Source organism: Dendrobates tinctorius, unplaced genomic scaffold, assembly GCF_039654945.1.
Source record: "Dendrobates tinctorius isolate UK_male_01 unplaced genomic scaffold, ASM3965494v1 ptg000154l, whole genome shotgun sequence".
In the NCBI taxonomy this organism is placed as follows: Eukaryota; Metazoa; Chordata; class Amphibia; order Anura; family Dendrobatidae; genus Dendrobates; species Dendrobates tinctorius.
The window spans coordinates 1,776,776-1,802,948 of record NW_027361821.1 but is presented as its reverse complement, the minus strand read 5'-3'; the positions used below and the strand labels follow the sequence as shown (position 1 = coordinate 1,802,948).

Genomic DNA, 26,173 nt, shown 5'->3' with positions numbered 1-26,173 from the left:
CATCTTCCAGCCCCATCTGTAATTGTTTGTCTGTATGAAATTTGTGTATCAATAAAAATTCTCTAGTTTTTATCTTGACCTATGACTGTGTTTGCCCTTCGTTTGTGATGTATACAAAGGATAAGAATATGGACAACTAAAGTGATCCAATAATAAATGGTGGAAGTCAAGTTCAGGTCAATGAATGAGGGTCTTAGAAGACCAAGGAAAGGAGGATAACTAGGTAATGATGAAGGAAGCCCACCACCCATCATACAAAGTTTCACGATGGGGCCCTATGGTTATTTCTTAGTCTGTTCTATCCACTTTCTGACTTCTTGTTGTCCTGGAAAGGTACCCACTGGGGTTTTCCCACAATGACAGCATCTACTGGGGTGGTTTATGTAAGAGTTTTCTACGCAGTAATCAGCCAGGTATTAGAGCTTAGTGACAATGACACATTTCCAATTCTTTATCTTTTTAAAAGCTTTGGGACAGCACACCCTGAAATGCACATGAAATATGTATTAACTTGAGTCATACAGTATAGAGTAAGGCTTACTAACTCCTGAATATGCAGACACAGCCGGGTGCCCATTTTTATCATGTGCACAAGATACAGTATAGATCCGCAGGCACTCTGCCAGTACATTCACTTTTATTATAAGGGTATGTGCCCACGATCAGGAACAGCCACGGTTTTGACGCAGCACACTTATGCTGGGTCCAAACCGCTGCTTTCTACAATACAAGCACAGTGGATGGGGTCAATAGAAATCCCATGCCAACTGTGCTTCTATGTGACGCCGCATAAACTCCCCCTCGGTGCGGGTTTACAAGCCACAGTATGCCAATTTCTCTTGCCTAGAAGCTAGTCTCCGCAACAGAATTTTCCACAATAGAATGTATTGGATGCGGTAAGTCCACATGGTTCAGTGAACACATGTGGAATTACCTGCATGATTAGAGCGCAGTGCTTTGGACGCAGTGAAAATACATTGTGTCCAAAGTGCTGTTACTTCCTGGTCAGCCTAAGAGTTGACATTTTTGGAATATTCATGAATGAAAGGAGTTATTCTTGAGAATTCTTGAGAATATTTGTTGTGGGGTTTTTCTATATAAGATGTTGAAATTAGAGCAGGTAGCAGAGTTAAATGCATTATGTAACTATGAGACTTTTGACCCGAGACCAGGGCCTCCTTCCCTGTCCCTAGCACTAAGGGCCGCCCTAGTTCACCCTATTCCCCAGGATGTTTCTTAAGGTGAAGATGACGGGGCTGCCACCCTTGCTTTATCCCCTGAATCAGCCCTCCGTCTGTTCTCTTCCCTCACCCAGGGAAGAGGAGAGCTGCTGTGCACAGCAGTACACCAACCTGACGAGCAATGCAACACGAACAAGGGTAAATGGAAGTACCAGTCATACAAATATTCACTCAGATATAACAGAGGAATGCTCCGGGGAGTGGAGGATGGGGAAAAAAACAAAGAAAGAGGAGGGAAGGGAAATATCACAATTACAAGCCCATGGAACAATCACAGATAATTCTTCCAAAACTTCTACTCATATAACCACTAAACACCTCTTCTCCCAGTCATCCAGCATGAGCTAGCTCTGACAGTGTGTTTCAGTCAGGACCCAGATTATATAGGGGATAGGAGTGGCTAACCGAGTTCAGCTGAGAGCTCAGACTCCCAGATCTCCCAACATGGCCGATTAACCCCTTTTCTGCCAAAAGAAATTTACACCAAATAATATGAAAGTGAAGTGCTTCTTTTCAGCATTGGAGTAGGAGCAATCAGTTGCTGTGGTCTTCTGGATCCCCTCTGTTGCAGTAACCCTGTGACAAGAGGTCAGATGTTAAAGCATGAAAAGTATTTAGGGGCAGCATGGTGGCTCGGTGGTTGCACTGTTGGTTTGCAGTGCTGGTATCTTGGGCTTGAATACCACTAAGGACAGCAACTGCAAGGAGTTTGTATGTGTTTGTGTGGATTTCCTCCCATACTCAAAAAACATACTCATAGGAATTTTAGATTGGGAGCCCCAATGGGAACAGTAATGAAAGTGATGTATAGCACTGAAGAATTAGTGGTGCTATATATGCGAGTAAGATAAATAATTTATCCCCTAAAGGAAAGTAAATCCTGTTCACTCAGAGCAAGAAGATATTGTAAAAAATTATGTAAAAATGTTCCTCAATAAGGGTATGTCTGCAACAGACATGTCAAAATGTGGAGTGCCTAAATGCACACCAAATCATGCAGACGTTGTTGCAGAAATGTGGCACTGACTTTTACCCTTCTCATTGAGGGTGTAAGGGGTCAAGTTTCTTCTTGTGGAGAGAGTCAAGCTTGCGTATGGAGATGTATAGGCCATGCAATGCTCCTCTTGGAATTTAAATCTGCAAATAGCCTCTTCTGAAGAAAATGGACTTCATCTGTGGTGCCACTTATTGGATGTAGCAATCCTAAAAGTCAATATCGACCCTCTATTGAGCCTTGCCACATGACTTAGGATAAGAAATCAAACCAGAAACTCCATTTGCAGACTAGTGTTTCATGGTGTTGTCCCCTCCTCGGTGCAAAGCAAGAAATCTGATTTGCCTAGTGAGCGGCCTCTGACTGTTAGGGTACTGTCACACTTAGCGATGTACCAGCGATCCCGACCAGCGATATAACGCGGTCAGGATCGCTGGTACATCGCTAAGTGATCACTAGTGAGCTGCCACACAGGCAGATCTCACTAGCAACATCGCTGGGGAAGGGGGTCGCTACTTACCTGTCACACTAGGCGATCCTGCGTCTTCCCGCCCTGCTCCGCGCGCCGCTCGTCGTCACAGCAGGAAGCGCCGCAGGAAGCTGACAATGAGAAACAGTCCAGCCTGTTCTCGCGCGATCAGCGATAACCAGCGGGGGAGCCGGTCGTAGGTAAGTATCAGACACAGCGATATCGCTAGCAATATCGCTATAACGTCACTAGTTATAGCGATATTGCTAGCGATATCTCTTAGTGTGACATGCCCTTTAGTCTAAGAGGGACTTTTTTCCTTATGGAGAGTGCCAATGTAGTGTAAGGAGACTTATAGGCCATGCAGTGCTCCTCTCGGAATTTAAATCTGCAAATAGCAGCTTGAGAAAGGAGAAGACTTGACCTCTGGCGCCATCTATTGGATGTAGCAATACTAAAAGTCAATATTGACCCTTTAACGAGCCTTGCAACGGCACCTTAAAATATGTAATTAATTTGTTGTATGTTTGTTACATGACGTAAAATAAGAAGCAAAACTGGAAACTCCACTTGCCGACACGTGTTTCAGGGTGGTGGCCGTCCTCAGAGCAAAGCAAGAGATCTGATTAGGCAAAAGGGGGTAAAAGATAAAATCCGCTGTATAAATTGACAGACAGCAGATTTCAAACCCACAGCACAAGTCACTTCATGCTGAGGCGGTTATGCAGTGCGTGGACAAGAGTTTTAAAAATCTCATCCACAATAATGATAGAATATTACAATTATATTTTCTGAGTGTGAACCAGTGGCGGAATATCTGCTGCATATCTGACCAATGTGGACATACAGGATAAGTCACACGTGGCAGTTTTATTGCAGAAATTGTTTAACCTGTCCTATTTTTTTAAATGCAGCTTGCACAAATCCGTGCATATGCTGCAAAAATAACCCCATTTAAAAAAAAAAAAAAAAAAAGAGTTTACTTAGGTGAATACTAAGGACGAATTCAGATGTTTGGAGAACATGGTTCAAGAGTGGATCATGATAACTGGATCGTCCGGGGATCTCCTGATCTGAACTCCGATATATGCCCGTGACTCGGGTCAGTCAGGATGTCATGGTACGTCCGTAATCAGACAGCATTTCATGTATGTATAAATTCAGCTTAAATGTTTACTTTACACATAGCTCATTAAAACATGATGTTCTATGGGGAACCGAAACATGAAATCCAGGCAAATCCAGGAAATCCTGATTTTCCTGATTTTCCCTACTTTCATGATATGTTGACATTCAGGTATATGATCTATTGTTTTTATAACTGTTTTATGTAAATATTGAATAAATAGCTTGTGCCAAAGCAATAAAAAGTATGAAAATGTGTATGTTTGGTAGCCATGTTTTTATTTTTGGTAGCTAGAAAACTTCTTCAACCGACCCAGACGTAGCCTCCTATCACGCTATTCTCATCAGCGCAGTCATTTTATTGGCTTAGCTTATATATTTAGGATTTTGCCTCCCATGTGAAATATTAAAATAAGAAATATAATTAATGTCTGGAATTGATATAAAGTATAATAATTAGTAACCTGGAAGGAAAAAAAAAAGCGTTATTCTATACGAACCAAATGATCGTGAAATTAGAAAGAATTTATTCATTCGAGAAGACGAGAGTAAATGGAAAAAACTGAGAATAAAAAGGGTGAGAAGGAGGGGAGTGAGCGAGACAGAAAGAGGGGGAGGGAATGTGTGTATGAGAGTGAGAGACACACAAAGCAAAAGGGTCTCCTTCAACCACCCAAGAACCCCCCCCACCAAAGCCAGGAGCCAATGTTCTGATAACGCTGAGGGAGACAGATGTGAGTCTGCAGCTGTCATTGAGGGGGGTAAAACCCAGGAGTAAGGGGGCCACAAGCATCGTTCAGGATGGATCGGCAGAACCTGGCATGGACCAGCGGCAGAGAGGGGATGGTGAGTCCAGGTAGCTGCTGCTATCTCTACCCTTCTCTCTGAGAGGCAGCGCAGATCTTCGGGGCTAAGCTCCAGCCATTTTACACACATCATTACTGGCTCTACAGAACATGGAGATGCATCTCTGTGCAGAGGGAGGTTGCTAGACTCTTCATCCCATATTGAGGTATCAAGAGCATGTTCCAATGTAAGGATACTTTATGTTTAGGAACCTCTACTTGCTATGTTGCTTGTCTGTTTATTTTGTGCTTCTGTTGCAATATTCCCATCCCCAATAGCGGTGCTGTGGCCTCGTCTGCCTTGCAATGGGTTATTCTACTATTTGGAGGGGACCTATTCCCACTGTACAAGCGGCCCCGCCAAAGGATGATGCTTCACACAGCCAAAACTGACAGCTGCAGCTAAAAATAGAGCCAGCTCCACTGGGCTGCTGGCAATGCTGGCACTGGTGCCCATACCATGTAGAGTTAATAAATGCTGCAATGGGGGGAGGTAGCCAAAGCTGGATGGGTTTTTACGGTGTTTGTGGAATAACATTCGGGGCTTTTAATTTGGTTTCCGGAATGAATAATAGATAGAGATCTTGCGAATATGTTTGTGTTTCTCTGCGGCCATAAGCACTCAGCTATTCATATCACATCAGAGGAATGAATGATGTGCTAGAACGGTAGGCTTTACTCATCGCACCGTGCAATGGAACAGCCGTGCATCCATGATCCAGGCCTCTATACCGGGAGTGATGTCATATCTGAGGGTATGATGTCATTTGCTGGATTCTAACGCGTAATTAGTGATTATGTATGAAGTATTGCATATGAAATCATCCCAAAGCATGTCTGCATGTCATAAAACCGTCATAAGATGTGAAGAATAAGCCCAAAACATGCAAAATATCTGAAATGTAGGATTCAATTCCATGTTACAGGACCTCCCCATAGCAGCGATGCCATGTGTGCACTACTCCTGTGGGCTACAGCCATCCTATACTCTTCCGTATATTCTGTGAACCTGCCTACCTCACTTCCCATAATGACCTCCAGTGGAAGCATCTGTTGCTAGGAGGAAAATGCTTCCCTCTCTAGTACATCCCTAATTCCAGTGTCACCGTTGCGTTCCTACTAACGAGTCACGGCCCTATGTATGTGGTCGTGACAGGGAATGTTGTTTTGGAAAATGCATATCATGTCTGTTGAGCCATTGCCATTGTTGTATCATTAACCAGTGTATGGAGACCAGTGTGAATTAGCCTTCTAGTGTCACAGAATGTAGCAGAACAATCTCTTTTATCGTTACTGTATTACAGTAAAGCCCTGATATGATTTATTAGGTTATGTAATTATTCATTAATCAGGTACACAGAACACTATAACATAATAAATAGCAGGTTTTTGACAAGGTGTTTTGGTCCAAAGTTTGGAGGCTGTCCATAAATTCCGGCAAAGTGGCTTCTTTTGGCCGTAATACGCTTTATTGGGACGATAAAATAATCCCTAGTGAACTGGATTGTACTGATCTCCCACAAAGTGATGTGTGAATAATCCAAAGGGATTTACCTAAGCGATCCTTGATGTTTGTGAATTTACAGAGTCTCCGCTCAGAATTTTATTACAATATTTTACATTAAAAAATTACATTGATCTTTGCTATTTAGGTATTCTTTATTGTGCAGGATGCTGTTGATTGTTGCTTTTTTGTGTACAAGGCATCTATTGATAACTAATAAGTATATTTTATGTGCTTATTATACATTTTACTCATATTATTGTTATATAACCTGCACATATGTCTCTGGGCGCAAACACTTGAGAAAAATACAAATATCCAAACTGACCTAAGACCATTTTCATACACAAATTCTCACCGAATTCTGTATGAGAAACAGTATTAGTAAATAGAAAATTAAAATGAAAGTGATAATTTCTGGCACTGATGCCTCAGACCTCCATTCATTTTATATAAAGGCTAAAGGCTACACACTAGAGTAAAGGGCCTTTCACACATAGCGATATCGCTAAAGCATCACCGATTTTGTGACGCAACAGCGATATCACTAGCGATCTCGCTTTGTGTGACATGTACCTGCGACCGGCCCCCCGCTGGATATCGCTGATCGTGCACGAATGTCCCAGGCCATTTTCTGATCGTTGGCGTCCCACTGGCCTGCGCGCATCGCTGTGTTTAGCACCGACGAGCGACATCGTTGGCGACGCAGGACGCATGGACGCAGGCGGAAGTCGTCATCATCGCTGCTGTGTGAAAGGTAACAGCGACCGCCGACGGATCGCTTATCGCTGCTGCGTCGTTGGTGAGTTCTTCCTGTGTGGTAGCTCACTAGCGACCATTTAGCGATGCACCAGCGATCCTGACCAGGTCGTATCGTTGTCGGGATCGCTGGTGCATCGCTAAATGTAGCGGGACACTAACATCTGCTGAATCTGCCAATATACAGTAAATGGGATCGGCTGACAGTCTAATGTGTATGGGACCTTGTAACTCTCCCTTGAGAGAAGTATCTGAATTGTTGGATTTCTGATGGCCATTCCTTTTGTTCTCCATGAGATAAGCTAGTGTCAGAGGAATCTAGCAGCTCTCATGGGCAACACAATAGTGCTCAGCTGAGCCAAGCATTCCTGTGTATGGTGGAATTGGGAAAAAAAACTGTCTGCCAAATAATCTTCCAAAAAGCTGACACCTATCTATTGTCTGTGAGGGTTTAAAGTTGGCCATACACATGCAATATTTATCTGCAGATCCATGGCAAAATTTGCTAAGAATTTGATGCCTGGTATTATCAAACACATGAAATCAACGAGTGCTACTAAAATAAGCTGGATCTGCTGATAATTTGCAGATAAATATTACTTGCTTGTGGCCTGCTTCATGAACTGGTAGCTCAAGCTTGAGAAATTCTTATTTGCTGTAAGGAAATCTTTTTCTTTTTGGAAACCTTTTAGAAGTTCTTCTACCTTCTCCTCAATGTATAACTACTGTGGTAGTGCTACTGCGACTCACTCGGCTGCACACAGAGGTAGACATGGGTACACTGCGGCTTTAAGAACTTCCTTTGGTTTATTATAGGCAGCATAATCCAAGGGGAGGGGGTAGTAAAGAAAATACAGCCCTCCTGGCAAATCAGGAAAACAAAGCAAAATGGTGGCAAAACAAACATAGTCCTTCTGTGTGCGGGGGGGGGGGGGGGGGGGGGGGGGGGGGGCTTCCTCCCACTCACTGCACTGCTGGCTGAACACACACAGTTCAGCTTCACTAGTCCATGGAGCACTCTCCTGCAGTGCTCCTTCTCCAGGGTCACACACTGAACACTGTGAGTTTTTACCTTCAGCCATTTAAGCCAAGACCATGTGACTCCTCCACCACGTGCCTGATCACATGACTGTGACATCACCAAGCTCCTGTCAGCACGCAGTGGTGCTGACTCTGTAGGTGGAGATATGGGGGGACACTCTCCCACCCACTCTATGAATGTCCCCCTAAAAACCAGCCCATAACATACGTTAACTTAACCCTTGCAACACTTACTGTCCTGAGGAAATAAAACTCTGGATTTTATAACACTGATGCCATCAGGTGTAGTGAAACATATCTCCCCTCTATTCCGTTACCAGTGACTCTGTCACACTACATACACTCACATTTCTCATTACTCCTGTCACAGGTGGTCCTTCTTCACCTTTGGATTGCCACTTGTAGAACATGCATGCAAAAATAATAAGAGTGATTGTCTACTACTAGGACAACGCTTTCTTAAACTTAATGTTTGGCCAGGATAAAATAATAAAGCCTATTCTCGCCTCCTGTGCTGGTGCTGTTCCAGCGGTGTCGGCATTCGCGGTAACGGAGCTGTGATGCGGTATTGTGGCACGTGACGCCTGTGCCCAATCAGCGCTGGCATCACTGTCTCCGCCTTCAGACTAACTGAGCATGAACAGAAAGTCCAAGATCAGCTACAGCCTGGATGTCCTCTTCATGGAGACCGTGATGCCAGCGCTGATTGGGTGTCCTCAAAAAAACAAAACCAGAGACACTTTTGATTTTGATATGGGTCTCGGATCAAATTTGCATTTTGTCTATGAGTCTGGGAAAAACTCAGCAAACAGAAGGCATTCGAGTGCTGTCAGCTTATAACTGTTTGTTAAGGGAAACTTGAGAATGCACAAGTGCAACATGGGTCTTTTAGGAACGTCAAGAACTTTTTTAATGGCTTTCACTGTTTCTACACTTTATGGTGGCTCAGTGGTTAGCATTGCAGCCTTCAAGCTCTGGGGTTCTGGGTTCAAATCCCACCAATGGCAACATCTGCAAAGGAATCTCTATGTTCTCTCTGGGTTCACATGGGTTTCCCAATCTCCAAAGACATCCTGATAGGGAATTTAGATTCCGAGTATGATGTCTGTAAAGTGCTATGGAACATGATGCTGCTGTATATATTTTGGGGAAACACAATGTAGCGACCTGCCTACCTAGTGATGAGGAAGCATGCTGGGATAAGGTGTTATCCAAGCATGCTCGTGTGCTAACCGAGTGACTTCAACGTGCTCGAACAATATGTTTGAGTATCCGTGGCTGTTCGACAGACACAACACATGCGGGGACTGCCTGTTAGGCAATCCCTGCATGTGTTGCAGCTGTCTAACAGCCACAAAACATGAAGCCACGGAGACTCAAACATATTTTTCAAGCGCGCCGATAACACTCTGTTTGCAACCGAGCGTGCTCGGAAAACACCTTATGCGAGCACGTTCGCTCATCAATAATAGGCAACATGTCTTTTGTAGATTTAGGCTGCTAGTACAATCGAAACAGAGGTACATGTAGTAGTGGTGGCCACGTTAGGTCAAATGTTCACCTTGTGTACTCTATGGATAATGGCTGGAGAAGCAGTTATATAACTTGTGTTGCGGTAAGGAAACATTTCATTTATACTGTGCATTATAAAGTTTTATATACATTATATAGAGTATGGGCTCTACAGTTTGTTTGTGCATTCTGCACAGGAGCAATACAATGATTCTTATCACAGCATGCTCAATGTTATATAACAATCCAATACAACCGCTATGACTTTGGCAAAAAATGAAGAACAGGGAATCTTTAACCATTCTCCTCTCCATTGATTTTCTAAAATGCGGATCACTCTGATTCGCTGGAAATCTGGAACCTTGCAAATCAATTCCATCTTCGCCAGCTTCAATATTTCCCAGGTCTGTATCTGACACTACGATGACTGTCCATAATCTTATAAAACGATCACCATTCCTTTCTAGACTTGTACAGGTACCGATAGCTTATAAAACAATCCTCTGCACTCTCTTATATGCTACTTTTCTATGTGGACAGTATGCCTAATGTATTCCGAATAGCTGTTGCAGAAAAGAGGACAATTTGTCTTACAGCATGTATGTTTTTTATAACCTTGTGCGAGTGTCTTACTGCTTTAATGAGTATCCACCAAGCGGTAATATAAATCATTGATCCCTATGGGGTTGTGTAGCTAGAGATTTGTGCACACTTATGCACAATTGGAGAATCCCAACAGAACAGAATGCCTTTATCTATGTGGGTCACCTATGAATGACGTAAATGTGCATGGTCTTAGACTGGAAATTCTCCTATTTCCTATCTTATCGTTACTGGATTTTTCCTTTATTAAATATATATATGACTCCATTCCATGTATACTGGATACAGCACATAGGAATAGACTGTGGTGCATAAAAGTATGTACACCGAGCTAAGTTATATCCGGTAAATTATAAATTAAACTTGTGTAACATGCTATTAAAGTTATTAGTGGAGGCTAGGTACGGTAAGGTGGTCTCCTCTCCAACAATCTCACTGATTGCATATGGCCTTTTTGGTTTTTGGCTTCATTGGAGAAATGGCTGCACAGATGCCGACATGCCATTTTCAATTAAATCAAAGTTACTGAAACCTACAAGTAGGGCCCCCATCCACATATCAATGTTTCCATTACATGTTTTATTTTATTCCTTTTTTTTTACATGTTCACCAACCACAAATTTAAACTCAGGCATGTCCGATTTTGTTCCACTTTGTAACTCAATGGGTCTGTAAAAAAACACAAAAAACGGATGGTGACTCATCATGAAATAATTAAAAACACTAGATATGACATCATTTTTTATCCAAAAAGTTCTTCATAGATCTTCATTAGAAAACATGGCTCCCAGAGTGATATATTTACACGTCCACTAGGAGCAAACTGATTTTCCAACTCTCTCATATGGCTAAAAAGAAAAAAATAAACATGAGAATCTAAGCCTATAAGAAGGATTCTGACGTGCTTTTACATATGCCTGTTTAGAACACTCTAATTGAAAGAATTTTCCACTACTAGGACAACTCCTTCTCAGTCTGAATGTTTGGCCACGTTAAAATAAAAACACCTAATCTACATATTACACTGCCTAACCTGATGGAAGATCTTAAAAAAATCGGGGTATAAGCTGAACACTTCAAAAAACAGAGGCCCTCCCACTAAATATCCCCCTGATGTACTGGATCATTTAAAACTAAATTTTAAATTCAGATGGAAAGCTGAGACTATCAAATATCTGGGGGTTAACCTATCCTCCTCTTATGGCAATTTATATAACTCGAATTTTCCACCACTTCTGAATGACTTGAAGAGGTTGATGGATAAATGGAAATCGCTCGGTGCACTGAGCACTTTCATTGTTTTGTTAGTTACATAATATATGTTTATATATATTTCTTTCTTTCTTTCTTTCGTGCTATGAGTGTAACTATATATCTCATGACATTATAACGTTGTGGCCAAAAGTATTGACACCCCGGCAATTTTGTCAGATAATACTCAGTTTCTTCCTGAAAATGATTGCAATCACAAATTCTTTGGTATTATTATCTTCATTTAATTTGTCTTAAATGAAAAAACACAAAAGAGAATGAAGCAAAAAGCAAAACATTGATCATTTCACACAAAACTCCAAAAATGGGCCAGACGAAAGTATTGGCACCCTCAGCCTAATACTTGGCTGCACAACCTTTAGCCAAAATAACTGCGACCAACCGCTTCCGATAACCATCAATGAGATTCTTACAATGCTCTGCTGGAATTTTAGACCATTCTTCTTTGGCAAACTGCTCCAGGTCCCTGATATTAGAAGGGTGCCTTCTCCAAACTGCCATTTTTAGATCTCTCCACAGGTGTTCTATGGGATTCAGGTCTGGACTTATTGCTGGTCACCTTAGAAGTCTCCAGTGCTTTCTCTCAAACCATTTTCTAGTGCTTTTTGAAGTGTGTTTTGGGTCATTGTCCTGCTGGAAGACCCATGACCTCTGAGGGAGACACAGCTTTCTCACACTGGGCCCTACATTATGCTGCAAAATTTATTGGTAGTCTTCAGACTTCATAATGCCATGCACACGGTCAAGCAGTCCAGTGCCAGAGGCAGCAAAGCAACCCCAAAACATCAGGGAACCTCTGCCATGTTTGACTGTAGGGACCGTGTTTTTTTCTTTGAATGCCTCTTTTTTCTCCTGTAAACTCTATGTTGATGCCTTTGCCCAAAAATCTCTACTTTTGTCTCATCTGACCAGAAAACATTCTTCCAAAACGTTTTAGGCTTTTTCAGATAAGTTTTGGCAAACTCCAGCCTGGCTTTTTTATGTCTCGGGGTAAGAAGTGGGGTCTTCCTGGGTCTCCTACCATACAGTCCCTTTTCATTCAGACGCCGACGGATAGTACGGGTTGACACTGTTGTACCCTCGGACTGCAGGGCAGCTTGAACTTGTTTGGATGTTAGTCGAGGTTCTTTATCCAACATCCGCACAATCCTGTGTTGAAATCTCTTGTCAATTTTTCTTTTCCGTCCACATCTAGGGAGGTTAGCCACAGTGCCATGGGCTTTAAACTTCTTTATGACACTGTGCACGGTAGACACAGGAACATTCAAGTCTTTGGAGATGGACTTGTAGCCTTGAGATTGCTCATGCTTCCTCACAATTTGGTTTCTCAAGTCCTCAGACAGTTCTTTGGTCTTCTTTCTTTTCTCCATGCTCAATATGGTACACAGAAGGACACAGGACAGAGGTTGAATCAACTTTAATCCATGTCCACTGGCTGCAAGTGTGATTTAGTTATTGCCAACACCTGTTCGGTGCCACAGGTAAGTTACAGGTGCTGTTAATTACACAAATTAGAGAAGCATCACATGATTTTTCGAACAGTGCCAATACTTTTGTCCACCCTCTTTTTTATGTTTGGTGTGGAATTATATCCAATATGGCTTTAGGACAATTCTTTTTGTGTTTTTTCATTTAAGACAAATTAAATGAAGATAATAATAACAAAGAATTTGTGTTTGCAATCATTTTCAGGAAGAAACTGAGTATTATCTGACAGAATTGCAGGGGTGTCAATACCTTTGGCCACAACTGTAGCTTTCCTGGTTTTTCTATACCTCCGGTTTTTTACCTATGAGGATTCCTTGTTTAGGTGTCATTATTTCAACATGTTTGAATAAAATTAATGTAATTAATACTGTGTTAATGCCTCTATATCCCCGTTCATGTTTGGGGATGTTGTTTAAATTACTTGAATTGAGGTGGTTTTGTTACAAAAGGACTGTGTTTGGTGATAACTTTAACACATTGTATTATATTTTCTGAAGTGCATGACACTTACACATGTGTAAAACTTTAGGAAACAGAAGAAGAGTGTGATTCCAATCCTAGCTAATAGCTATACTGTATACACTCAATAATAAGTGAAAGTTCATCTGAATATATGATATTATGCAAAATACAGGGCAACAGTGAGGCTTATGCATCAACACAAAGGAGCATTTAAGTGCCTGCCCTCTTTATTAGGCACATCTGATGAATTCATTAAAGTTGGATCCTTTATTAAATGATTTTGTAGCATACAGTATGTGTCCAGTTACACATATACAATATTGAGATACTTCTAAATTACCAGTAATCTCATTTGTCGCAATTTTTTTTCTATACAGCAATACCTTTAATCATTTTTATTAGACTGATGTGAAAAATAACTGATATCATATCCTTGGATTTCACAACAGTCTACAGTAATCTGGTTCTTTAGCTGGAGGTGGAAGGTTAATTCAGAGTTTCTTCAGTTTCTAAAGATTCTTTTGCCGGCAAATGAGTTTCTTCTTATCCCACTGTTTCATAATGAGCGTTTTATGGCAATTTGAATGAGTTAGGCCATTTTTAAACATTGTGGTTGAATGTAGCTGATACGTGCAGACTCAGAGATAAAAAGTGAACCTACAGGTAAAAAAGTGCTTATATGGGTTAGCCTTATAACAACTTTTATAACCTATCCAGAGGATATATATGATCGCTGGAGTTAGTATGGAGGGAAGTATTAATCCATAAGTTACTTTCTAGTTGTTATATAAATGGATATAAGTAATAGAAATTATGTAGAGAACATTGATTTTCACATTAATTTACCAAATAAGTCTTACTTACAAATTTTTCGCTTAAAGCAGATTTGTCATACAATTTCACAATGCAAACTGCATATATTATTACAGTACATAGATCTTTTAGACCTGGTTAGGATGATATATCTACTTTGGAAATTCAGGTTAGACTAGGTGGGTGGAGATTCAGTTTTACATTCATAAAGCATTATATAGTCATTCTGATTGACAGCTCCTCAGTGTCCCTCCTCCCTGCTGAGATCTCTCATGGCTCAGTACAAGCTGCAGCTCTCAGTTAGGCTGGGTGGACAGAAATTAAATATGCTTAGACTCATGATTGATTTATTCTCTAGCTGGACTCAGAAAATGTTCAACTTAATATAAGATTATACAGCCATTCAGACATGGATTTTAAAAAAGAGAATAGATCAATTTAAAGGGGTTGTTCAAGCATTTAATACTAATGGCCTATGCTTAGGATAGGTCAGCAATATAAGATTGATGGAGGTCTGACTCACACCCATTGGCTTATGTAAGCATTCCACGGAGCTGAACAGCAGGTCTGTTCAATGTGATATGGCCGATGTCAAGAACTGTAGATCAGCTTATATTTAAAGATGCCCTCCCATGAATATTATTTTTCATTAAATTTGTGTATATGTGTATGTAATGTAGTGTGAGTATCTATATATATAAAAGCCTTATCGTGTCTGTCTGTAACCGAAATCGCGGGCCGCTGATTGGTCGCGGCCGCCAGGCCCCCGCCAGGCCGCAACCAATCAACGACAGGCGCAGCTGTTTGTAACGGTAAGCTGTGCCTGCCGCTGATTGGTCGCGGCTGCCAGGCCGCGACCAATCAGCGGCAGGTGCAGGCCTTAATCTGTAAAAAAGAGAATTAAAATAAAAAAAGTTATTCTCACCTTCCGACGGCCTCCTGTCTTCTCTCCACGCGCCCGGCCTCGCGTTCCCAGTAATGCTTTGTGGCTTAGACCGCTGATGATGTCACTCTTGCGAGAGCGAGAAAGAAGACAGACGTCACTCTTGCGAGAGCGGGAAAGAAGACCGACGTCATCAGTGGTCTAAGCCGCAAAGCATTACTGGGAGGCCGGGCGCGTGGAAAGAAGACAGGAGGCCGTCGGAAGGTGAGAATAACTTTTTTTTACTTTTTAATATTTTTGCACAGGGCCGTGGCAGTGATTGGTCGCAGCTACAGGGCCGAGTTGCTGATTGGTCTCGGACAGATGGCCGCGACGCTGATTGGTCATGGCTACACGGAAAGGGGGGTGAGGGGACCATGCATACCAGGATTGGGGGGTGAGGGGACAATGCATACCAGGATTGGGGGGTGAGGGGACCATGCATACCAGGATAGGGGGTTGGGGGGACCATGCATACCAGGATTGGGGGGTGAGGGGACCATGCATACCAAGAAAGGGGGGTGAGGGGACCATGCATACCAGGATTGGGGGTGAGGGGACCATGCATACCAGGATTGGGGGTGAGGGGACCATGCATACCAGGATAAGGGTTGAGGGGACCATGCATACCAGGATTGGGGGGTGAGGGGACCATGCATACCAAGAAAGGGGGGTGAGGGGACCATGCATACCAGGAAAGGGGGTGAGGAGACCATGCATACCAGGATTGGGGGGTGAGGGGACCATGCATATCAGGAAAGGGGGGTGAGGGGACCATGCATACCAGGAAAGGGGGTGAGGATACCATGCATACCAGGATTGGGGGGTGAGGGGACCATACATACCAGGAAAGGGGAGTGACGGTGAGCATACATACCAGGATTGGGGTGTGAGAGGAGCATGCATACCAAGAAAGGGGGGTGAGGGGACCATGCATACCCCGAAAGGGGGGTAAGTTGACCATGCATACCAGGAAAGAGGGGTGAGAGGACCATGCATACCAGGATTGAGGGGTGAGAGGACCGTGCATTCCAGGATTGGGGGGTGAGGGGACCATGCATACCCCGAAAGGGGAGTAAGAAGATCATGCATACCAGGAAAGAGAGGTGAGAGGACCATGCATACCAGGACTGGGGGGTGAGAGGACCATACATATCAGGATTGGGAGGTGCATTATTGCATTATTATTAAATCTTCAAAAATAAACTGCATATATATTCTAGAATACCCGATGCGTTAGAATCGGGCCACCATCTAGTATTAATATAATTAGCTACCGCTTCTCTCTCCAGTGTCCAGTGTTCTGCTCCTCTTCTCAGTGACGTCACCGCTCTTCAGGCTCTATGGGTCACACTGGGAGCTGTGTGACCCGGAAGGGGCTTTTATAGTGTAAGCTTATGGAGTGTCAGAACAAGGCCCCATTTTGGTCATTTTGAAAAACTCAGAAGGGTAAGGAGCAAGGAGGACGCAAAGCCATGACCAATCTAGTTGCCATCTGAAAGCAAGACCACTCTTTAAACAGAAGCCAAAAATGTATTTTGATGTAGCAATGGAATGGCTGCTATTGAAGACCCGATTGCAGTGCATTATCTAATCCTAGAGGTTCTTAGTAAAAGAAATACTTTCTTCTGACATCAATCATGAATATACATGTAAGCCATTTTCCCTCCAGTAAATGTGCAACTTTATTTTTAGTGCTACACAGTTTCTCATTCTTGACTTTTCTCTTTTTTGAACTGTTCTGCTATGTGCTTTTTTAAAGGATCTTATAGTCTGAGCAGTCAGTGTTGTACAATTAGATTTTCTTGCTTGAACAATTTGACCCAAGATCAGATGTCAGCATTTACCATATGCATTTCTATACATATGTTCATCGATACAACTATGACTATGTATGTGGCTTGACCAAGCAGTAAGGAAAAGTGTACTCACTCCCCAAATAGTGAGGATCAGACCACTCACACAGTATGAGAGTGTCCGGTTATTCATTACCACTTTTATGATATCTAATAACTCTTTTGATAATAAGTCATTAATCCTAGCTGCCCAATGAGAGGAGTTCATGCCCACCAAACCAATCTAACAGCTTTTTCTTTAGCCTTTTGATGTTCTATGATAGAAAGACCATATTATTGCATTAGAAAACTCTAAAGGTTTGCTTACACGGACTGACCGGCACTTGTTGGCTTATCGGCAACTTATTTGCTAATCGGCGGTGGCTTAATAGCCGGTTCACACAGGCAAAGTGCTCTTCAAATTTCCATTGAACGTTGTGTAATAAATTGTTCAGTGCATATAAGCTGCCATTGTTCTTAGCAGCGCGAGTCATGTTTACACAGGACGATATGCTGGCGAGAAGGATAATTTTTTGTGCAGCTCAAAAGATCATTTCATCCAAACGAATCATTGCCAGCCTGTTTCAACTGCAAGGTTATCATGAACAGAGCATTCCTAGGAACGCGCGTTCCTGATAATACTGTGGTGTGAATGGACCTTTAATGAGTTGTCCACTACTAGGACAACCCCTTCTTAAACTAAATGTTTGGCCACGATAAAATAATAAAGCCTATACTCCCCTTCCATGCTGGCTCCGTTCCAGCGGTGTCGGCACTCGCTATCCCGGTGCTGTGTTGTGGTGGAATGACAAGTGATTCCAGGTGCCCAGTCAGCGCTGGCGTCACTGTCCCCACCTTCAAACAAATTGAACATGAAGAGGAAGTTCAGCTGCAGCCCCAGCTTCCCCTTCTTGTTCAGCTTATTTGAAGGCAGAGACAGTGACGCCAGCGCTGATTTGGCGCCGGCGTCACATGTCACAACACCGCATCACAGCCCCTGGGAGAGCAAGTGCTGACACCGCGAGAACGGCGCCAGCACGGGAGTTGAGTATAGGCTGTATTATTTTATCCAGGCAGAACATTTAGTTTAAGAAGAGGTTGTCCTAGTAGTGGACAATCCCTTTAATGCTCTTAACGCTTTACAAATAGGTAAAGCTGATTTATTAAAAAAAGGTTGACAAATCTTTTACTGTGTATCCAACTGTTCTTGAAACAATGGGGTCCTTGGTTTGGGATACCCTGATGTTTAATGTTAATCGGGTGAAGCAGTGGTGTGTGAGTAGGCAGATTTGAGTCGTTACTTATCAAAGACTTATTGTCTAGCACTGCTCCTTCTTGTAATGCCACAGCCTTCAGCAAACCTTGTATTCATCTACATGAGCTTGCGAATGACTCTGAAGTGAGGATCTATCCAGTAGATAATGCCCACTTATACTGTATTTCTAAACTTTTGGGCGACCCATATGTGACTTGGCTTAGTGAAGTTTTGCCCATAAGTCCTGCTTTCATATTCTTTCTTTCTTGAGACAGACTGATTTTGCATTCTGAGTAATCGTGCACATGATTCATCCAGTATTCATCTCCACAAGCCAGTTACTATTGTTACCAGGAGACATGCCTCAATTATACCAATTACCATACATTCTTATGTAACATAACAAACTTTCTGTCTCATTTTTTTCACTTTCTTCTCCATATATAAAGTGTCTGCAAGATGTGTCATTGTCATTGCTTACATTTTTTTTTCAGAGATTTATTTTGCTTGAGAAGTCTTCCTATTTGTGAGCAATTCACCAAAGTTTTGGGAAGGCAGATAGTTTGAAAAAAGTTCATTTTTGATTAGTTTAGTATAAGTCATGCAACATGCGTCATGTAGGCTTGTCTGTTTAGTCAAATGTCAGTTCCCACTCACATCAACAAACGCTTTAGTCACTTTTGTTTCAATCAGTTGCCTCCTTCAGAAATCCCTTCCCTTTTGGACTCCCCTCGATAAACTACTCTATATTCTTGTGATGCATACCCCTTGACACTGTAATTTCTAGAGCCATTGATTGATAACAATGGTTAGCGCTGATGTCAGTCATGAATAGTATTCACTGAAACATCACTGTAAGAAAAATGTATAATTACATCACGAGTCCATGGAAGATGGAAGTGGATCATGGGGCAGCTGTTGGTAAGAAGACCCACAATCAGTGTCGGATTGGGGTGGCAAGGGCCCACCAGTAACATGGATTTGGGGGTCCCACTGTTCACCTTCATGCAAATATTTTATTACCCTCTTTCACAAATTTACTTCTGCTTCTATATAAACATAAACTATGTAGTTTGTTGAATGAATGAATGAATGAATGAATGAATGATGAGTTGATGCCTTTGTCTGTACATAGTGAATAAATGTATTGGCCAACTACTGCTCATGTTTGGGGTAAATAGCGTACTCGTGCATAGGGGCCCACCGGATGATTCTCCCATTCTCCTGTTTGCCAGTCCGAAACTGCCCACAATGAAAGAAGTGGTTTTCCAACCAAGATAAATCATTTACTTGCCACATCACATCCTAAATTGGAAAATATTTTCAATATTATCATTTTTTTTAATAACAATTGTAGTACTGCGCACTAAAGTAATCCTTAAGTGATGCCCCATGTCAAAAAACTACAGCATTCTGTTTAATCTCAATAGATAAATAACGTGCTATTGCATTGCCTGACCTGCTTTCTGCTCTTGGGCTCGTAAAGCTTGTATAAATCTTGCCTATGTAGCGTTTCCGTAAAACATGCCCCCTCTCAGTACTTGGCCTACAAAGGCAACCTGATTAGAAATTTTGTCTGCTATAGCAGTACATATTCTTGTCGCAACAGCCTTTTCCCTAAGTATTTCTCATGAAGTGTTTACCATAACAGAATTCAGGATATAATTAGGGTATTTCAGTTGCTCTTTTTTGAGAAGATCCAAAGTTTTCTGATTAGACCCCACAGTTCCCTCTTATGTACATGGCCTAATTGGGAGTATGGTGGGTGACAATGAAGATTGGTTAAATAAATGCAAACTGTTATAGAAAGTCTCTCTTGCAAACTCAGATCTGGTTAGTAATCATTAGGATTTGAAATAATTATAACGATTCTAAATAAAAAAGACCAATCATTAGAGATAAGCGAACCCAAACTTAAAAGTTAGTGTCCGGTGCTAAACACCGAACTTGGACTTCTCCCGGAAGTCCGTTGCTATGTTCGTAGTTCAGGGGGAAGTCCGTTGCAGAGAGGGAGAATATTTTCCAGCTTAAAAATTCGGGTCCCCATTGATTTCAATAGGGTTTTGGTTCTGGTTCAAGTTTGGATACAGTTCTGGTACCCAAACTGGACTTTGGAATAACATTTGGGTCAGGTATCAGAACTCGAACTTCCACGGGTCCGCTCATCTCTACCAATCATCAATGAAATATTAACCATAAATTTACTACATTGATCGCTAGTTATGGTTATGGAAGGTATAATTGGTACCGTAATTGCTGTCTGCATCAATATTAAAGGGAACCTGTCACCCTCCCAGGGCGTTTTTCAGTTAAAGAGCCACCTTCAGCAGCACTAAGGCTGCATTCTGTGAAGGTGGCTCTTCTTTTTCTGACCCCTAGTAACGCTGAAATATCGACTTTTATAACTAGCTCCTCATACCTGTAATGTGTCCCATAGGTATGATGTGTCCCCCTGTATCAGCCGGAACCCAGCCATCTATCATGACTGTCCGGTGTCTCGGCGCCGCCCACCATCTGTCCACCATGGTGCCCCTGTGCGTCGCTGCCTCCTCCTGTTTTGAATGTCTGCGCCTGTGCTGTGACAAGAGTTCTCAGGCATGCGCAGTGCGCACTGCCCGAGAACCGACATCAGGCTATTGCACCTGCGTGTTGTGGAGGCCCCAGCCCTGCAGTGTGAATACATCATAACATACTGCAGGGCGGGATCTGGGGCCTCCATAACACGCAGGCGCAATAGCCTGATGTCGGTTCTCGGGCAGCGCGCACTGCGCATGCCCGAGAACTATTGTCAGCGCAGGCGCCTGCATTCAAAACAGGAGGAGGCAGCGACGCACAGGGGCATGATGATGGATGGTTGGTGGGCGGCGCCGAGACACCGGACAGGCATGATGGACGGATGGTAGGCGGCTGATACAGGGGGACACATCATACCTATGGGACACATTACAGGTATGAGGAGCTAGTTATAAAAGTTGTTATTTCAGCGTTACTAGGGGTCAGAAAAAGAAGAGCCACCTTCACAGAATGCAGCCTTAGTGCTGCTGAAGGTGGCTCTTTAACTGAAAAACGCCCTCGGGGGGAGACAGGTTCCCTTTAATATCTATAGTAGGCATTGTACAGCTCTTAACAGAACAGATGTTAGGATGTGGGGAAAAATGTTTCTCCCTTCCAGCAGTGTTGATTACCCAAGTTCCATGTAGCATATAGAATTTAGGTTCCCAAAATGTGTCTCCCTCTTTCTAATAATTAAACCTGTAGAGTTCAGTCAATTGACCCATTATAGCTCAGATGAGGGCATGTAAAGGGCTGATCAAGTACGACGTGTTATATACTGGTCCTCTGTCTTCAGAAGGCCATTCGAGGAGTAAAGTTGGGGATTCAAAAAATTAGAAAAGGAAAAATAATAAAAAATGTGTCACAACAGTAATAAAATAAAATAATTACTGCTATGTAATTGTTAAATTCTACTATGGTTCCAGAGACCCATTTCCTATGGTCACTGCCTGTCTTTGTTTACTTTGTTGCAGAGGTTGCGCATAGTTTACCATAGAGTTTGCTGCAGCCAATCACGGACCTTAGCAGTTTTGTGCCATACATGAAACCATCGTTACTGAGCCCAGTGATTGGCTGCTGCGCTCACATAGATTGTATGGCACATGATTGCTGCAACAAGGTAAACAATCACCATAGGGAACCACTAAAAGTATAGCTCTGGAGCGGTTGGATAGTGAACCCCGCCACACAGCTGTTTTTTTTTTATTTGTTTTATCACTTATGCAGTTATTTCATATATTTTTTAAAGGGAATCTGTCTCCGGGTTTTTGCCATCTAATCTGAGAGCAGTATAATGTAGAGACAGAGACCTTGATTCCAGCAATCTTTCACTTACTGGGCTGAATGATATGTGTTTTTAATTTTATCTGCTGCAGATTTACCAATTCTCTGAATGCTGAGCTTTGTATAACCCCGCCCACACCACTGATTGGCAGCTTTCTGCCTACGCATAAAGATCTATTAATTAATATATGCAGTTTGTATTGTGAAATCTGGTGATGGATCCTTTTGTTGGTTGTATTGGCTAATATTTTTTTTTTTGTTGCAAAGGCCTGTGGGCAGTAAGATGATCATCTCCGGTGATCAGTTATAATCTGAAAAAAAATATAACAGCAGGTATTTAAATTCACCATGAGTGTCTTTGAATGGAGTTTCAGAACATACAGTGGCATGTAGAAGTTTGGGCACCCCTGGTCAAAATTACTGCTATTGTGAACAGTTAAGCAAGTTGAAGATGAAATGATCTCTAAAAGCTAAAAGACCAAAAGTTAAAGATGACACATTTCCTTTGTATTTTAGGCAAAATAATATATATATATATATATATATATATGTCATTTTTTACATTTTAAAAACCTCAAAAAGGAAAATGGGCTGATGCAAAAGTTTGCCCACCCTGCATGATTAGTACTTAGTAGCACCCCCTTTTTGTAACCAGCCAATTCTTGTTTGAGGGATTTTCATCCATTCTTCCTTGGAAAATTCTTCTGTGAGATTCCTGGGTCGTCTTGCATGCACTGCTATTTTGAGGTCTAGTCACAGATTTTCAATGATGATCAGATCAGGGGACTGTGAGGGCCATTGTAAAACCTTCAGCTTGCGCCTTTTGAGGTAGTCAATTGTGGATTTTGACTTTTAGGATCATTATCCATTTGTAGGAGCCATCCTCTTCAACTTTTTTACAGATGGTGTCATGTTTGCACAAAGAATTTGTTGAAATTTCATTGAATCCATTCTTCACGCTACCTGTAAAATGTTTCCATGCTATTGGCCGCAACACAACCCCAGAGCATGAGTCATTCACCCTCATGCTTAAAAGTTGTCGAGTTGTCGAGCTGATCTTTTCCTGAAGTTCCGTGCCCTTTTTTTCTCTACACATAATTTTGATTATTGTGGCCAAACATTCTATTTTATCTTCCACCGGACTTGTTTCCAAAATGCATCAGACTTGTTTAGATTTTATTATGCATAATTCTGACGCTGAATTTTATGGTGAGGATAAAGGAGATATTTTCTTCTGATGACTTTCCTTGAAGACCATATTTGTGCAGGTGACTCCGAACAGTAGAACAATGTACCACAACTCCAGAGTATGCTTAATGTTTCTGAAGGTCTTTTGCAGTTAAGCTGGGGTTATGGTTTGCCTCTCTATCAATCCTACAAGCAGCTCTCACTGACATTTTGCTTGGTCTTCCAGACCTTATATTGACCTCCACTGTTCCTGTTAACTGCTATTTCTTAATAACATTTCGAACTGAGGAAAGGGAAACTTGAAAATGCTTTGCTATCTTCTTATGGCTTTCTTCTGCTTTGTGGGCCTCCACCATTTTCATTTTCAGAGTGCTAGGCAGCTGCTTAGAAGAACCCATGGCTGCTGTTTCTGGAACAAGGTTAGAGGAGGCTGGGTTTTATAAAGCTGGGAATTTTCAATCACCTTGCCTTTCCTAATGATGATAGTGAACAAGCCATAAGCCTAACAGTGTAATTAAGGTCTGAAACCTTGGTCAAAGTTATCCGAGCACACAAATCACCAAGGGTGGCCAAACTTTTGCATCGGACCATTTTTCTTTTTGTAACTTTTAAAATGTAAAAAATGACAACATAATAATACTAATATTAATAATAATTTTATTTCTATAGTGCCAACATATTCCGCAGCACTTTACATTTCAGAGGGGACTTGTACAGACAATAGACATTACAGCATAACAATAATCACATAGATCATAACAGATACCAAGAGGAATGAGGGCCCTGCTCGCAAGCTTACAATCTATGAGACAATATATATATATTTTTTCCTAAAATTCAAAGGAAATGTATCATCTTTAACTTTAGCCCTTTTAGAGATCATTTTATAGTCAACTTGCTTAACTGTTCACAATAACCGTAATTTTGACCAGGGGTGTCCAAACTTTTACAAGTCACTGTATGACAGGTCAATCATTTATCTCCATGTAAAGAAACCTGCACAGTTATGTATTTTTGTTTTATAAGAGCGCTGAACAGGGGTGGAGCATCTAATGAATATTGATAAGTGGTAGTGTTGATGACAAATTTACTTGGATCAGGCACTGATGGAAACAAGCGGAAAGTGGTCCTTGTGCAAGCAAAATATTTTGGCCCTTTGTAGTCTAATAGCTCATCATAATGCACAATTCCACCTGTTTTAGTGGTGGAAATGGACTCACAGGTTGCACCGATGCTATATCTGCCCCTGGATCATTCAGTGTCAGACTGGGGTACCAATGGCCCACCAGTAACATTGACTTTGGGGGCCCACTTTTCACCTGCATACAAATATTACACTACCCTCGTTCACAAACTTACTTTTATCTCTATATAATAATAAGCTGGGTAGTTTGGTTAATGAATGATGAGATGCTGTTTTTTTTTTTCTGTGCAGAGTGAATCAAGTGAATTATTCCAAGTACTGCCCATACAGTGGGGTTGGGGCCCAGATCTGCACAGGGGTCCACCGATGGGAATCTCCTGTTACCCTGTGGGCCAGTTCGAGCCTGCAAAGTATAATTCAAGAAAAATAACCAGACTTATCCTTTTTAATATCCTGGCTCGAATGCAGAAAAACGAGTGTTTTGTAGACAGATGTTCTTTAGTACTAGGATATTGGGCCTCTATTTTTGATGATAGCAATACAGTGAATTGTCAGTGATCTATCCTGCTCATTTGATGAGGTTTTTCCTGCCCATTCCTTCTATTATTCTAATTCATAAACCCCCCCCCGTTCAGTTTTCTTCTTTCCACCCTCTTGGCCCTCTCACTCATTCCTCTTACTCGGTTCCCAAGCACTCCTCCCTTGCTGATATAAAGAGATGCTCTGTATGCATTGCAGCAGCTTCATCCATCTTATCATACCCACTGTTGCCTTGAAAAAAAAAAAAAAGGATTAATCGCCATCCTTGGTCCCCGCTCCGTGATTGACAGCTAAATCCCTATGCCTCCTGCTTAGCATGCGTCCAGCCCGCCTTGCATGACACTGCCACTGCCTCTCTCGCAGAGCCGCAGCAGCACCAGAAGCAGCTTCCAAATCTGTAGAGGGCTCATCTCATGCACAGCCCTATCTGCACGGAATCCAATTAAAACACAGGAGAGACGCCGAGACACGAGCAGCTCCACTCTCTTCTTTTTTTTTCCCCTTCTGCTAAAAGATTTCTGCATTTTCAAGTCCCGAGCTGACGCCCCCCCTCTTTTCACTCCATAAGTGCTTTTAGCCAAGGCGTAAAAAAAGAGGGAAGAAAATTAAGATTAAAGAGGGGGGGAAACAAATAACGGCGAAGGAGGAAAAAGAAGCCTTATGTCCCCCTTCAACTCTAACATGTTGGCTGTATGGACAGTTTTGCAGAGCAAAGGTTGACACATCAGAACCTACCGGCCCCCCACCTCGACCATTATAATGTCTTGCACTGCACTATGACCTTGGATGTCCAAACTGTGGTGGTCTTCGCAGTGATCGTGGTCTTGCTGCTGGTGAACGTGATTCTTATGTTTTTCCTGGGCACTCGTTGAAAGGATTTCTCCCTCCGAGCCGTCAGCAGGAACGTGATAGAGAAAGAGAGCACGACACAGTACCGAGCTCGCTATGCCATCAAGCTTCATCATGGACTCACTGTGATATGTATGACGCTGCAATATTATCTGTGCCTAAATCTTTTTTGTGTGTGTGTGTGTCATATTAAACCCTTCCACTGCCGGGGTGGGGAGGCGGGAGAGTGGGCTTGTAATGCATTGGCCAACGTTGCATGTTACCCCTTGGGCGTTGAGGGTTAAGACTTCCTAGCGGTGTAATCCCTCTGCGTTCGGTCTTAGATGTGTATAAATAAGAACGAAGTCTGCAGAATTCTAATGGAAATCATTGGCATCCTCGTCGTCGCCTTTTATATTTAATCTTTACTTAGATAAGCACATTTCCTTTAGCGGCGGGTGACAAATCTCTTCTTAGATTGTCACAATTTGCTTTC

At 42.2% G+C, this 26,173-nt stretch overlaps 2 protein-coding genes across 6 annotated transcripts in view; both read left to right on the top strand.

Annotated features, from left to right (window-relative positions):
* The window catches only part of ARHGEF9 (Cdc42 guanine nucleotide exchange factor 9), a 489,098-nt gene that overhangs the window by 185,936 nt on the left and 276,989 nt on the right, over positions 1-26,173 (top strand). Inside the window, exon 1 of one of the 5 annotated variants that reach the window (XM_073547558.1) lies at positions 4,441-4,675. The exons of 1 other annotated variant lie outside the window; for it this stretch is intronic. In XM_073547558.1, coding sequence (XP_073403659.1) covers positions 4,631-4,675 — 45 coding nt within the window. In that variant the 5' untranslated portion in view covers positions 4,441-4,630. Of the gene's footprint in view, positions 1-4,440; positions 4,863-25,718; positions 25,831-26,173 lie in introns of those variants that run through there. 3 more of the 5 variants (XM_073547560.1, XM_073547559.1, XM_073547561.1) reach the window with 3 other exon arrangements.
* LOC141050888 (uncharacterized) lies at positions 24,101-25,724 on the top strand. The gene has a single exon (XM_073547562.1). The coding sequence runs from the start codon at positions 25,542-25,544 to the stop codon at positions 25,719-25,721; it is 180 nt and encodes a 59-aa protein (XP_073403663.1). The 5' UTR covers positions 24,101-25,541; the 3' UTR covers positions 25,722-25,724.